Source organism: Anomaloglossus baeobatrachus, chromosome 1, assembly GCF_048569485.1.
Source record: "Anomaloglossus baeobatrachus isolate aAnoBae1 chromosome 1, aAnoBae1.hap1, whole genome shotgun sequence".
Lineage (NCBI taxonomy): Eukaryota > Metazoa > Chordata > Amphibia > Anura > Aromobatidae > Anomaloglossus > Anomaloglossus baeobatrachus.
Window position 1 is genome coordinate 507872521 of NC_134353.1, and position 16290 is coordinate 507888810.

General features: G+C 48.8%; 1 protein-coding gene across 1 annotated transcript in view; it reads left to right on the plus strand.

Annotated features, from left to right (window-relative positions):
• Window positions 1-16290, plus strand: part of SHOC1 (shortage in chiasmata 1) — a 525180-nt gene that overhangs the window by 414826 nt on the left and 94064 nt on the right. Inside the window, exon 21 of the mRNA XM_075348066.1 lies at window positions 15760-15868. Within this exon, the coding sequence (XP_075204181.1) occupies window positions 15760-15868 (109 nt within the window). The remainder of the gene's footprint in view (window positions 1-15759; window positions 15869-16290) is intronic.

The following is a 16290-nucleotide window of genomic DNA, read 5'->3' on the forward strand; positions in this document are numbered from 1 at the left end:
GCACAGATATTTGCAGCACGTCTGCCTGCATTGCACACTCAAACTGATAGTTACTAAGCCATTATACTAGCAAACACTGAGTGTACCTAGTGGCATCCTAAACGTGGCTGTTGGATTTCTGTATAGTCCCAGTAGTGCACAGATATTTGCAGCACGTCTGCCTGCATTGCACACTCCAACTCATTATAACTAAGCCATTATACTAGCAAACACTGAGTGTACCTAGTGGCATCCTAAACGTGGCTATTGGACTTCTGTATAGTCCCACTAGTGCAAAGATATTTGCAGCACGTCTGCCTGCATTGCACACTCCAACTCATTATAACTAAGCCATTATACTAGCAAACACTGAGTGTACCTAGTGTCATCCTAAACGTGGCTATTGGACTTCTGTATAGTCCCACTAGTGCAAAGATATTTGCAGCACGTCTGCCTGCATTGCACACTCCAACTCATTATAACTAAGCCATTATACTAGCAAACACTGAGTATACCTAATGTCATCCTAATCGTGGCTATTGGACTTCTGTATAGTCCCACTAGTGCAAAGATATTTGCAGCACGTCTGCCTGCATTGCACACTCCAACTCATTATAACTAAGCCATTATACTAGCAATTTATGCTGCCAGTTTAAGGGCCGTAGTTGCATTGTGAGGGATATTTATTCTTTATTATTCTGCTGTTAATAAAGCTAGACCACCGCTGCAATCTACACCACCTCTCAATTTTTACTACCACATTTTCAGTGCACAATCTTGTCGCAATCAACATGAGTGGCAAAATGACAGATGCTGGTGGAAAGGGGAAGAGGCGTGCTGGAAAAGGAAAAAAAAGGGTTTGTCCGTGGGGAAGGTGGCAAAGCTCCATTATCATCTGCTGAAGATAGACCATCTACCAGCAAAAGTAAGATGTCTACTACTTACCGTGGACAATCCGATGTGCTCCCTTTTTTACGGACACGAACAACAGGAACAAAGGTAGATGATGGCCAAAAAAGGAAAATGCTTGAATGGATCTCAAGTGGTCCAACAAGTGCCCTCTCAGCCACTTCAAGTACCGCATCCAAAATACACCAGTCCTCTGAGTTGTCATCCCAATCAAACTTGCTTTCTTCCAGCTCTGAAGTCTCCATCAGCCCTGCACAGTATGGTGGAACTGAGATGGCTGAGTCTGCAGAGCTGTTCAGTCACACTATAGCCTGGTAATCAGAGGTCTGCTCCCAAGCTACAGTGAGTACAGACCAGGAAATGGTCTGCAGTGATGCCCAGAACCTTTGTGACTCTGATTCAGGCCGTGAGGACCAAGTTTCTGAGCATAATGTTGACCCTTTGTCACAAACTGTAACACCTGTGGTTATAGACAATGAGGAACATACTGATGACGATGAGACGCAGGTACCAGATTGGGATGACAACTTAAATATTCGGTCAGGGCAAGAAGAGGCTCGGTCTGAGGGGGAGGGGAGTGCAAACACAACTATTGATGATAAAGTTCTAGATCCCACCTACTCTCAACCCCCAGTCAGGCACTCGAGGAGGTCAACAGAGGCGGTGGAGGAGGATGCAACCGACGACGAAGTTACCTTGCGCCTTCCTGGACAGAGTCGGAGCACTGGTAGCACGTCTACAACTGCATCATCAGCCACCACTCTGCCTCTGAGCACTAGTCGGGGGGCTCAGCAGGTCGCATGCCCTCTAAGCCTTGCCTAGCCTGGTCCTTTTTTGACATAGAAAAAGATCGCCCAAATTATGTCATGTGTAAAATTTGTCATGATTCTGTTAGTAGAGGTCAAAACCTCAGCAGTTTGACAACTTCTTCCATGAATCGTCACATGAATAAATATCATAGGTCCCGGTGGGAAGCTCACCGTGCTGCAATGCGGCCTAGCGGAGCGAACCATCCACGGCCTGCCTCTTCCAGTGCATCCGCGCGCTCTTCATCTTCTAGGACTGTGGGGACAGCTGTCACACCTGGTTTTCCACGCACAACTTCCACCACTGTAACCGCAACAGGCAGTTTGCTTGGTAGGTCGTCAGTTGGTTTGGAAGGGGAAACAAGTGAGTGTGTACAGCTCTCTCAGACATCGATAGCACCAATGTTGGATGAAGGCAACATCATGTCTCCGCCTGCACTTTCCTCACAAACCTGCATTTTTACAGGGACACCCTACTCAACACCGTCTACACACAGCAGCCAGATCTCTGTCCCTAAGATGTGGTCAAATAAAAGGCCATTTCCTGTGACCCATGACAAAGCTAAGAGGTTGACTCTATCCCTCTGTAAGCTCTTGGCTACCGAAATGCTGCCTTTCCGCCTAGTGGACACACATGATTTTAGAGACCTTATGTCTGTCGCTGTGCCCCAGTACCAGATGCCTAGTCGCCACTACTTCTCTAATAAAGGTGTGCCCGCGCTACACCAGCATGTCGCACACAACATCACCGCTTCCTTGAGAAACTCTGTGTGTGAACGGGTGCATCTCACCACCGATACTTGGACCAGTAAGCATGGACAGGGACGTTACATGTCGCTGACTGGGCACTGGGTAACTATGGTGATAGATGGTGAAGGGTCTGCTGCACAAGTCTTGCCGTCCCCATGACTTGTGTGTCAATCCTCTGTCTGTCCAAGTTCCGCCACTGCTTCTGCCTCCTCCACCTGATCTGGGTCCTCCACCTCCGCCCCAAGTCTGCCTGGTCAGGCCACCAGCATTCTCACTGCGCAGAAGGAATCACGCACCCCTCATTACTATGCTGGCAGCAGAGCGCAACGGCATCAGGCGGTCTTTAGCTTGACATGTCTTGGGAATAGGAGTCACACAGCTGAGGAGTTGTGGTCAGCTCTGCGGTCAGAGTTTAATAAATGGTTGTCTCCAATCAACCTGCAGCCTGGTAAGGCCGTGTGCGACAATGCTGCAAACCTGGGTGCGGCCCTTCGCCTGGGCAAGGTGACACACGTGCCTTGTATGGCTCACGTGTTGAACCTTGTCGTCCAGCAATTCTTAACACACTATCCCGGCCTAGATGGCCTTCTGACCAGGGAACGAAAACTGTCTGCTCACTTCCGCCGTTCAACCGCCGCAGCTGAGCGACTTGCATCTCTCCAGAAGTCTTTCGGCCTGCCGGTTCATCGCCTGAAATGCGATGTGGCGACACGCTGGAATTCGACTCTCCACATGTTACAGCGACTGTGGCAGCACCGCCGAGCCCTGGTGCAATACGTCATGACGTATAGCCTGGGCCAATGAGATGCAGAGGTGGGGCAGATCACCCTGATGGAGTGGTCTCAGATCAAGGACCTATGCACCCTTCTGCACAGTTTCGACATGGCGACGAATATGTTTAGCGCTGACAATGCCATTATCAGCATGACAATTCCAGTCATTTACATGCTGGAGCACACGCTAAACACTATTCGGAGTCAGGGGGTGGGACAACAGGAAGGGGAGGAACTACAGGAGGATTCATATGCGCAAGGGACAACAACATCACCAAGGTCCAGACGTTCATCATCACCAACGCAGCAGGCATGGGACCATGGGGGACAGGGATCAACAAGGGCGCATAGTAGCAGGCGAAATGTTGAGGAAGGTGCAGGAGAACATGAAGAAATGGAGGACGAACTGTCCATGGACATGGAAGACTCAGCAGATGAGGGAGACCTTGGTCAAATTTCAGTTGAAAGAGGTTGGGGGGAGATGTCAGAGGAAGAAAGAACGGGTAGCACCTCTATGCCACAAACACAGCGTGGACTTGGTCCGCATGGCTGCGCAAGACACATGAGTGCCTTCTTGTTGCACTACCTCCAACATGACCCTCGTGTTGTCAAAATTAGGAGTGATGATGACTACTGGATTGCCACACTATTAGATCCCCGGTACAAGTCCAAATTTTGTGACATAATTCCAGCCATAGAAAGGGACGCACGTATGCAGGAGTATCAGCAGAAGCTGTTACTCGATCTTAGCTCGGCTTTTCCACCAAACAACCGTGCAGGTGCAGGGAGTGATTCTCCCAGTTGTAACTTGACAAACATGGGACGGTCTCGTCATCTTCAACAGTCTACCCGTACCAGTAGGACTGTATCTGGTGCTGGTAACAGCAATTTTATGGAATCGTTTCATAATTTTTTTAGACCCTCCTTTGCAAGGCCACCAGAGACAACAAGTCTGACACATAGTTAACGGCTGGAGAGGATGATACAGGAGTATCTCCAAATGAACATCGATGCCATGACTTTGCAAATGGAGCCTTGCTCCTTTTGGGCTTCAAATCTAGAAAAATGGCCAGAGCTCTCCAGTTACGCCTTGGAGATTTTGTCGTGTCCAGCTGCCAGCGTTGTCTCTGAACGTGTCTTCAGTGCTGCTGGGTGTGTGCTGACAGATAAACGCACGCGTCTGTCCAGTGACAATGTGGACAGACTAACGTTCATCAAAATGAACAAGTCATGGATCCACCAGGAATTTACTACCCCTGTGTCATCCTGGGGAGAGTAAATGCTTGTGGATTTGGAATGTGCTTGATGCAAATCAAAACATCCTGTTTGCAACTATGGCACAAGTGCTGCCACTGATAAGGTGTCTGTGTGGCCCAATTTTTTGAAAAAAGGGAGACTCCGCTTGGAGTAACCCTTGCTTGCTGTGTTTTTTAAAAATGATCCAAGATGAACAGAGCTGGGATAAGGAAAGACTTTGCTACCTACCCCGGTGTCATCCTGGGGACGGTTAAGTATGGCGTATTTTTGAATGTGCTTGATGCAAATCTAGCTGTGAAGTTTACAACTAGGGCACAAGTGCTGCCACTGAATGGGTGGGTGTGTGTGGGGCACAATTTTTGGAAAAAAAAGGGAGACTCCGCTTGGAGTAACCCTTGCTTGCTGTGTTTTTTAAAAATGATCCAAGATGAACAGAGCTGGGATCAGGAAAGACTTTGCTACCTACCCCGGTGTCATCCTGGGGACGGTTAAGAATAGCTTATTTTTGAATGTGCTTGATGCAAATCTAGCTGTGAAGTGTACAACTAGGGCACAAGTGCTGCCACTGAATGGGTGGGTGTGTGTGGGGCACAATTTTTGGAAAAAAAAGGGAGACTCCGCTTGGAGTAACCCTTGCTTGCTGTGTTTTTTAAAAATGATCCAAGATGAACAGAGCTGGGATCAGGAAAGACTTTGCTACCTACCCAGGTGTCATCCTGGGGACGGTTAAGAATAGCGTATTTTTGAATGTGCTTGATGCAAATCAAAACATCCTGTTTGCAACTAGGGCACAAGTGCTGCCACTGATAAGGTGTCTGTGTGGCCCAATTTTTGGAAAAAAGGGAGACTCCACTTGGAGTCACCTTGCGGTGTTTTACATGATTTTAGAAGGGCATGCCATGCCTATATCTGTGTCTCGTCCTCTTTTTCCTCGTAACACTGTTTTGTTTTCACATGAGAATTTGTCCTTGTCACTTTCCCATGTGTTTGTGTTGTGTTGTGAGTTGTTTGTCACCTTTTGGACACCTTTGAGGGTGTTTTCTAGGTGTTTTTATGTGTTTGTGAATGCCTGCCATTGTTTCCTATGCAGTTCGAGTTCGGTTCGTCGAACGTTCGACGAACCGAACTCGAACGGGACCTCCGTTCGGCGAACCGACCTCGAGCCGAACCGCGACCGGTTCGCTCATCTCTAGTAGACAACGATGTGTTACAAGAGTAATCGGAGCTGGAACTCACACATTGTGACAACGGAAATCAGCTGAATGAAATCACGAAAAAGGAGCTGACTGAGGAAGCAATGGTGGTGTCCTCTACTATTTCTAAGCATAAAGCTCTAGAAAATGAAATCCTGAAAAGCACTATAGGAGAGAATGTAGCTCCCCTGAATGCATCAGGGTGCTACAGGGAACTGCATCCTGTCCTCCAGGGTGCAGGGCCTACCTCCCATGGTTCCAAGTTCCCAACAACGGTGTCACTAACATCCGCACTACAAATCCCAACCACACCTCACACCATGACCTGTACAGACACACCAGTGGGTTGGTCAAGTTGGAGCAGGGCCACCCACCTAGGGGTTAGGCAGACTGGTGGGAGAAGAGGCAGGGTTGTTGAGAGTTAGCCCTCAAAGAGTGAGGAGCTGGGTTGTTGTAGCTCTCAGGGAGGTGAAAGGTTGGGTCGCAGACGGTGGTCCGGGACCGCAGGAGTCTGGGACCGGTGGCAGTGACATTGCAGAGGGTGCGACGGACATAGTCTAGGAGAACTGTCAGCATCAAGACCCCAAGAGAACTGACCGGTAACGAGCACGGCGGGTCAAGGACCCTAGATCAGGGAAGAGCTTCGGGCGCATTGATAATTAACCTGTGGAGGATAATCTCTTTATGAACTTTCCCCAAGAGCTCAGAGATTGAAGGCATCAGCACAATGCGGGGCATAGGGTTCTCCAAAGTACACAACCCACTAAAATTTCAAGTGCCAGCCATCAAGAGCACAGCTACATTACACATACTGAGCGGGGCCCCGAAAGCTTCAGGCCAAGGGGCCACAATTGTCAATCAATTTGTGCACGGAGGCAGGGCTCCGGACTTACCAAGTGATACTGGTGGGAGCGGGACCTGGACGGGCTCCCCCCCGCCGAAACTGCGGTACCTTGAGACTTTGGTTTACCATCTGTGTGAGTGTCTGATTATTCCACCTAATCTGGCACCAAGACTAGCGCAATGAGTAACTTGACCCCTGCACCCTGCTTTCACAAGGCCAAGCAATCCACTCACTAAATCTCCCCCACTGTCCGGGGCCTTCCCTACCTGCGGAGGGATTGACACCATCAGCCTCAGTACTCCCTTCGGCAGCGGCGTTACTCCCCTTACCGCAACCCACAGGTGGCGTCACGAACACTTATCCCCTGTAAATACCCCCTTACATTCGAGTGGCCGCAAGCCCCCGGGTCGGTAGACCCCCGAGCCACAGCAACCCCGGATCCGAGCCGTTCAACTGCTGCAGGGACAGCACAAGAAAATCCTGGACAGCGCTGTAGAAGATGAAATCCTGTAGGGCACTGTAGGAGATGAAATCCTTGATAGCGTTGCAAGAGATGAAATCCTGAGGAGAGCTGTAGGAGATGCAATCCTGGAGAGCACTGGTGGAGAGAAAATCCACAAAGATCAAAACAAGCAGACCGGTGATACACCCACTTCTGGGGTGGTTGAAAGTAGAAACTTTGAAAGAAAAGAGAGCTGAGTTGAGGAGGGTGATACCTTGGCAGAAAAGCATAAAATGTCTGTGAATGTTGAAGGTGGTGTTTCATACACCCAAGAGAAAACTGAAGGTGACAATGCAGAGACCCAAGAGGAAGTTGAAGGTAATTTGGCATTGACCCAAGAGAAAGCTGAAGCTGCAGAACTGGAAAGAACCACAGAAGAAGTGAAGTCTGGACCAGAGGTCTCATCAGGAGCTGAGTGCTCAACTGAACATGCTGATAAGGACAAGACTGAAGACATAGAGGTTGAGCTCAGAACTGTGAGAAACCAGAGGTCAATGTTGACAAGCAACCCAAAGGCTCTGTTACTGTGGCTAAACCTGAGAAGAGGAGTTGGTAAGAAAAGAATACGAACATAGGTTTGAAAAACCAAATGAACGGTCCAATGGCCATGAATGAAGGTAAAGGAATGCATCCAGTCTTTAAGTGCATGATGGATGTGCCTAAAGACTTGAGAGAAACCTGTGTCAGTGAGACAGTGCATTAAAAATGTAGGAAAGCTACAGCAGCATGTAAACTGTATTTTTCCCCAGGGGCTAATCAATTGGTGGTATTGTCTGCAAGCGAAGCTATCCTGCAAGGGTGGCTATCCTGAGTGACATTCACCTATGATGTGTTCCTGTGAAGCGGATGATCACTCTACAGAATGAAGAAACTGTTAAACCCTTAAAGCGTGTAAAGCAGCCGACCGCAGTGTTTCAGGAAAAGATGGTGGTGAGAAGAGATTTCATAAGGTTCGCAGTACATACAGTTGGCAGTAACGTTCAGCAAGCTAGAAAAATCCAGGATATCACATCAATCAAATTCGAAAATGAGAAGAGAGAGACTGCATAAACAGAGAAGAGAGCTCAAAATTTGATGGCGTTTGTGGAAGTTTTCATCGAGGTGCCCAGAAATCTTGTGGTAAAAGTTATTGGAAGAAATGGAAAGGCCATTCGGGAAATTGTCTGAAGTGATGAGAATGAGAGTTGATGACCATAATGAAGTCAAAATACCTAGTGAAGTTGGTATCGTTCCATTTGTTGTTATGGGAACGAAGAAGAGTATTGAAAGGGCTCTTCTAGAATATTGCCTTGCATACCTAGAAGAAGTAAAATAGTAAAACGGGGTTTTACATGCAGCCATATCGCTAGCGATATCACTAGTGAGCATACCCGCCCCCGTCGTTTGTGCGTCACGGGCAAATCGCTGCCCGTGGAGCACAATATTGTTAGGAGCCGTCACACGGACTTACCTGCCTAGCGACGTCGCTTTGGCCAGCGAACTGCCTCCTTTCTAAGAGGGGGGCGGTTTATGCAGCGTCACAGCGGCGTCACTAAGCGGCCGCCCAAGAGAAGCGGAGGGGCGGAGATGAGCGGCCGTAACATCCCGCCCACCTTCTTCCTTCCTCATTGCCGGCGGCCGCAGGTAAGCTGTAGTTCGTCGTCCCCGAGGTGTCATACATAGCGATGTGTGCTGCCTCGGGAACGACGAACAACCTGCGTCCTCAACAATCAACGATTTTTTGAAAATGAACGACGTGTCAACGATGGACGATTTGGTGAGTATTTTCCTTCATTAATGGCCGTTCATTGGTGTCACATGTAACAACGTCGCCGATGCCGGATGTTCGTCACGGAATCCATGACCCCGGCGATATTTCGTTAGATACATCGTTGCGTGTAACGGGGCCTCAAGGCTTGAAAGTCTTCAAATCAAGGAACAGCTTCATCAAGTTGGTAGGACGTGGCGACCGCTTTCAGGCCTAGGCCCAGAGAAGAAGTGTGGTCCACCTGATAAACATGTTGCTTCATGTCAGGGGAAGCAAGTCTTACAGTGAAAGGTGCCAAGGTCACAGATGGTCCAAGCCCTCAGAAACAGAATCTGACAGGATGGATTGTACACTATAAAAACTGAAATGACAAGAGTGCAGATCAGACCTGGGCAAGGGGCGGCCCGCGGGCCGGATGCGGCCCGCCTACTGTCTGTGACCGGCCCGCCCGTCTTGCTAAGAGTTGGAGGCGTGGCCTGATCTATGCCTCAGCCTTGCTCTCACTGCCGGGAGCTATGATTCCCGCAGTGCAGTGATAAGCAGCAGCTGCCACGCCCCCACTCTGCCTGTCATGCCCCCTCTGGTTGCTGATCACACTCCTCGGATGCCTCCCTTGTCCCCTCCTCCTGCTCTGTCGATGCTGGCCGCGCCCCCTTTGCCTGCCCCTTCTACCCTGGGATCTTCACATGACCGACTTATATCCACAGCGGCCACTTCAGAAACGTTTGGTCTACAAACTGAGGTAATGTGCACTTGTGCAGAAGTAGCACCGGTGAGAGGGCAAAGTGGCTGCAGGAGGGGGGAGCAGGGGAGCTGCACTTGTGCCTTCTCAGGTCCCCCTGTGCCTGCAATAGAGGAAGCAGACACACAGGGGACTCAGAGAAAGCAGCCAGAGGAGCCCTCAGGCTCTGCTGCTGTGCTGCCTGCCTGTGCCCTCAGCGTCCCCAAGGCCAGTATGCATGCCCCACTAGCCACCACTGTGAGTATGCATGCCCCACTAGCCACCACTGTGAGTATGCATGCCCCACTAGCCACCACTGTGAGTATGCATGCCCCACTAGCCACCACTGTGAGTATGCATGCCCCACTAGCCACCACTGTGAGTATGCATGCCCCACTGGCCACCACTGTGAGTATGCATGCCCCACTGGCCACCACTGTGAGTATGCATGCCCCACTAGCCACCACTGTGAGTATGCATTCCCCACTAGCCACCACTGCCAGTATGCATGCCCCACTGGCCACCACTGTCAGTATGCATGCCCCACTAGCCACCACTGTGAGTATGCATGCCCCACTAGCCACCACTGTGAGTATGCATGACCCACTAGCCACCACTGTGAGTATGCATGCCCCACTAGCCACCACTGCCAGTATGCATGCCCCACTGGCCACCACTGTCAGTATGCATGCCCCACTAGCCACCACTGTGAGTATGCATGCCCCACTAGCCACCACTGTGAGTATGCATGCCCCACTGGCCACCACTGTCAGTGTGCATACCCCACTAGCCACCACTGTGAGAGTGCATGCCCCACTAGCCACCACTGTCAGTATGCATGCCCCACAGGCCACCACTGTCAGTATGCATGCCCCAGTAGCCACCACTGTCAGTATGCATGCCCCAGTAGCCACCACTGTCAGTATGCATGCCCCACAGGCCACCACTGTCAGTATGCATGCCCCACAGGCCACCACTGTCAGTATGCATGCCCCACAGGCCACCACTGTCAGTATGCATGCCCCACAGGCCACCACGGTCAGTATGCATACCCCACAGGCCACCACTGTCAGTATGCATGCCCCACAGGCCACCACTGTCAGTATGCATGCACCACAGGCCTCAGGCTCTGCTGCTTCTGTGCTGCCTGCCTCTGCCCTCAGCGTGTCCAAGGCCAGTATGCATGCCCCACTAGCCACCACTGTCAGTATGCATGCTCCACTAGCCACCACTGTCAATATGCATGCCCCACTAGCCACCACTGTCAGTATGCATGCCCCACTAGCCACCACTGTCAGTATGCATGCCCCACTAGCCACCACTGTCAGTATGCATGCCCCACTGGCCACCACTGTCAGTATGCATGCCCCACTGGCCACCACTGTCAGTATGCATGCCCCACTGGCCACCACTGTCAGTATGCATGCCCCACTGGCCACCACTGTCAGTATGCATGCCCCACTAGCCACCACTGTCAGTATGCATGCCCCACAGGCCACCACTGTCAATATGCATGCCCCACAGGCCACCACTGTCAGTATGCATGCCCCACAGGCCACCACTGTCAGTATGCATGCCCCACAGGCCACCACTGTCAGTATGCATGCCCCACAGGCCACCACTGTCAGTATGCATGCCCCACAGGCCACCACTGTCAGTATGCATGCCCCACAGGCCTCAGGCTCTGCTGCTTCTGTGCTGCCTTCCTGTGCCCTCAGCGTCTCCAAGGCCAGTATGCATGCCCCACTGGCCACCACTGTCAGTATGCATGCCCCACTAGCCACCACTGTCAGTATGCATGCCCCACTAGCCACCACTGTCAGTATGCATGCCCCACTAGCCACCACTGTCAGTATGCATGCCCCACTAGCCACCACTGTCGGTATGCATGCCTCACAGGCCACCACTGTCGGTATGCATGCCTCACAGGCCACCACTGTCAGTATGCATGCCTCACAGGCCACCACTGTCAGTATGCATGCCCCACTGGCCACCACTGTCAGTATGCATGCCCCACTGGCCACCACTGTCAGTATGCATGCCCCACTGGCCACCACTGTCAATATGTCTGCTTCACAGTCGACAGTAATGTTTATGCCACTTACTGACCCCAGTAATGTCTGCCACTTACTGACCCCAGTAATGTCTGCCACTTACTGACCCCAGTAATGTCTGCCACTTACTGACCCCAGTAATGTGTATGCCCCCCACTGACCCCAGTAATGTCTGCCACTTACTGACCTCAGTAATGTGTATGCCCCCCACTGACTCCAGTAATGTCTATGCCCCCTATTGACCTCAGTAATGTGTATGCCCCCCCACTGACCCCAGTAATGTGTATGCCCTCCACTGACCCAAGTAATGTCTATGCCCTCCACTGATCCCAGTAATGTGTATGCCCCCCACATTTTCATTGAATCTTATTGTTGTTTAACTTACTGTTTGTTTATGAAGGGATAGTATATACACTATATACAGTATTGGGTAGAACTGAGCTAATTACATTAGTCCGGCCCTCTAAAACCATCCCAATTTCTCATGCGGCCCCATGGGAAAATTAATTGCCCACCCCTGGTGCAGATGGTGTCTTACCTGATAATCACAGGTTAAGAAATTCACAGATCCACTTAACTGATGTGGTTGTGTGAGACACAACCACTGTAGAACATGTGATTGAGGCTGGCTGCTGCAGGTCCCAGAATAAACGATGAAGATGTGCAAGAAGAAAAGGGTTAATCCGTGCTGCCAGTACAAGGAGTCATCACTGGAGAGCTGTTAGAATAAAACACGCAATTTTAATTGTTCTATGCATTTCTGAGTCATTCAAAGACTCCTTCGTCAGGAACAAAAATCATTAGTGTACTTCAAAAATGTGTTTTTGATGTACATTAATGATTTTGTTCCTGAGATAGGAGTCTTTGAATGACTCCGAAACGCGTAGAACAATAAAAAATCGCATGTTTTATTCTAACTGATCTTCAGTGATCACTCTTCGTTCTGGCAGCACGGATTAACCCTTTTCTCCTTGCACATCTTCACAGAAAGGATGGATTGAGTGACTAGTCTCTAGCTAAGGATGGTGATAGGAAAATTTGCTAACAGAGAGACAGCTGAAAATACCCTTGAATAAGAAGCAATGTAGATCTTCACAGCAAGGATGCAGAGAATCTAGAAATGGCACGTCTCCTTTGAGCGTGATGCTGAAGGGCCCAGACAGTAGCTCCTATAGGGTACAGGATAACTAAGAATCAGACCCAACAGTAAATTCAACTGTATGGAAATCTCACTGCCACACTATCCATAAGGCCTCCGACACACATCCGTGCCGCCAGTACGTGTTTGGTCCATTTTTGCACGTCCCGGTGGCACGGATACACGTACATCAATGCTACCCTATGGTAGCAGGCACACACACGTAAAACCGTACGGAACGTGTGTCCGTGTGCGTTTGTATGTGTGTGCGTTTTTCTACATGCTGATATGTCCACGTTTTCTCCGGCAGCACGGGTGTCACACGGCCCGCACCCATACCACACAGATGTAGCGTGGGTGCGGTCCCGTGTGACACGTGCTGGAGAAAACACACGTGTCAGTGAAAAAAAAAAAAACATTTACTCACCTTCTCCAGCCCTCCTGTCTCTGCGGGGAGACGGCAGGGCTGGAGACCGAAGATCAGCACCACGGACAGCAGCGCAGACCACGTGAGTATGCAAATTACCGGTTCTACGTGTGCTATCACGGATAGCACACGTAGAACACACATGGACCGCACGTACCCGAGACACGTACTTGCCACATGCAACACGCAGGGTAAATACATGTCTCGCGGCACGTGCGTGTTTTTTAACCGAAGTGTGTTTCAGGCCTAAGAGATGGTCATGGTAAGGGTGGGCTGACAAAGGTGCTTGCCCAATAGGTGTGATGACTCAGTCAGAGTGAATCGCTTACCAGAAAGGGTTTAATAACAGTGACAGACTGTGTCTCAGGAGCGGAAGCTCAAAGTCACCAGAGAAGACTCTCTGGTGTCGTAAAGAAAGGTGCCAAGCCTTACAGCTGTCTCATAGAAGTGATTTAAACCTGGATGTTCGTTCTGGTACTTACTTGTTAGGAAGTACCAGGGCCAGGTTTTATGGATAGCTGGAGAGACTGGTGAGTCTGGCTAACCACATACCTCCGCCCATGGATGTGTCTCGTCTATTAAGATGGAGACTATTTGTGTGCCACATGATCAGTGTGGGGAGACTGTGATGTCTCCAGGAAGGAATTCTCTAAGAAAAGGGATAATTCACTCATCCTGACCGGGACCATGGAAGAGGTTGTGACGTCTCTCAAAGGGATCCTCTGAAGGAATAGGGGATTCGCTTTACCTGACTGGGGTCAGTGTATGCAGGTTTGAGAAACCTCCGTAAGGTACCTCTGGAGAGTGGTGGGTATACTGGCCGGGGTCAGTAAGTGGAGGCTGAGATTGCTCCACTGGAATACTTGCTAAGGTGTATCCGAACCTGTGCAGGTGTACCACATGTTAAACAGACTGCATGTGTCCTGTGACGTTGAGGGAAGGCTGGTGCTATAGTACCAAGAGTGTGGTTTATGTGCTGTTTAATAAACCAATTAAACTTTTAAATGAGAAGTGTTGCTGATGCTACCTTGAGTTTGCCCACTGGCAAGCAGAGTGCATAACCACATCACAGTGTATTCACACTAATCCAGGCCAGAGCCTACAACGGGAGTGTAGCAAGGCTGGTTGAGGCGTGGTGAAATCCATCTGACAATTTCTTTAAAAGTTACGCCACTTTAGTGCCGTAAATTACACCAAATTCAATACGGAATGTGTGACGCAATAAATAGCTGTTGCACACCCATTGTTGAGATTGGCATATGAAACTTTATGAATTGGGCTCATGATTTCCAACTAACAGATGTTAAATCAATCAAGTTTCAATTAAATTTGGTACATTGCAAGTGTCGTGCAGACAAAATCATACTGTCATACAAATTGTCTGAGATGTGACCTTGGCCACGTCACAGCCAAAGCACATAAACCCAGTCTTAGGGGGGCTTTACACGTTGCGACATTGCTACCGATATATCGTCGGGGTCACGTCGTTAGTGACGCACATCCGGCGTCGGTAACGACATCGCAACGTGTAAATCCTAGGTGTGAAAATGAACGAGCACAGAAGCGTACAATATCACTGATCTGTGTAAAGTCGTTCATTTCCATAATGTCGGTTCCACCGCAGGTACGATGTTGTTTGTCGTTCCTGTAGCACCACACATCGCTGTGTCTAAACCCGCAGAAGCGACAAACATCTCCTTACCTGCGTCCCAACGGCTATGCGGAAGGGAGAAGGTGGGCGGGATGTTATGTCCCGCTCATCTCCGCCCCTCCGCTTCTATTGGCTGGCCGATCAGTGACGTCACGGTGACGTCGCTGTGACGCCGAACGCACCTCCCCCTTGAAGGAGGGATTGTTCGCCAGTCACAGCGACGTCACCAAACAGGTATGTGCGTGTGACGCTGCCGTAGCGATAATGTTCGCTACGGCAGCAATCACCACATATCGCATGTGCGACGGGGCTGGTGCTATCGCGCTGGACATCGCTAGCAATTGCTAGCGATGTCGCAACGTGTAAAAGTGCCCTTTTCTGGCTATCATTGGTGTTGTGGTAATACTCTCACTGATCTAAAAGTTCTCACCTATCCTGTAGATACAGTAGGTGATGATGTCTTCTAACTGGAATACTCCTTAAAGTGATTGTTCAAAATCTTAATACATTTTTTAAAGGTTTCAAATTCAGCATTCTTTTCATGTAAGTTCCTTTTGTGCCATTGTTGCAAAGTCCAATACAGTGAAGGAAATAATTATTTTATCCCTTGCTAATTTTGTAAGTTTGCCCACTGACAAAGACATGAACAATCTATAATTTTAAGGGTAGATTAATGTTAACAGTGAGAGATAGAATATCCAAAATAGTTTATATAATAGTTTAAAGGGGTTGTTTCCCTTTCAATCTTCAGAAACTTCCCTGCCTCCTGGCTTCCTACATTTCCAGGGGCAGAACATATGACATTTGGCAGTTTGGGCTGTCCCAAATTGAGCAAACAGTAATGCTGCTAGCAAAGGCAGTTTTGCCTGTGCAGCTCCAAAGGAGCCCAAAGGTACGGAAACTAGACAGATCCAGCTGCATAGCAAACATTGGAATAAAATAAAGAAATATATGATGTTCACATCAAAACTGATTTTTTTGTCTCTATTTTGTTTGTTTGTTTTAAAGATACCCCAATGCATAACAAGCACCTATGTTACATGCTTGTTCCATATGTCTTGCTGTCATCAGTAGAGCTGATCAATAACTCGGAATTACTTTACATCCTTGAGTCAAGGTAAAGCATCTATTTACAAATAACTATTTGTCTGAAACCTTCCACACTTCAAACAAATGTGTCTGCTCATATTTGTTCTATTTGTTTTTTTGTTATATCCTGCAAATCATCTAATAACAATTTCTATTACAATTGCTATTTAATTTTATATGCTCAGTTTCCACAGGACATATTTTATATTACTAGTAAATGCTGAGAATTTTTCATTAACCCTCTTGATATAAGTAAATAACGGAAAGAAAAGCACATACATTTAATAAACAAAACATAAAAGTTTGTGTACACATTTCAACATATCAATCAAAGATCTTACATAAATACATAATCTGTAAATATTAGAATTGCTCAAAAGATTAATAAACCAATATAAAAGTAAGCAAAACAACTAACGTCACAATAAACATAAATAATAACTGTGTTAC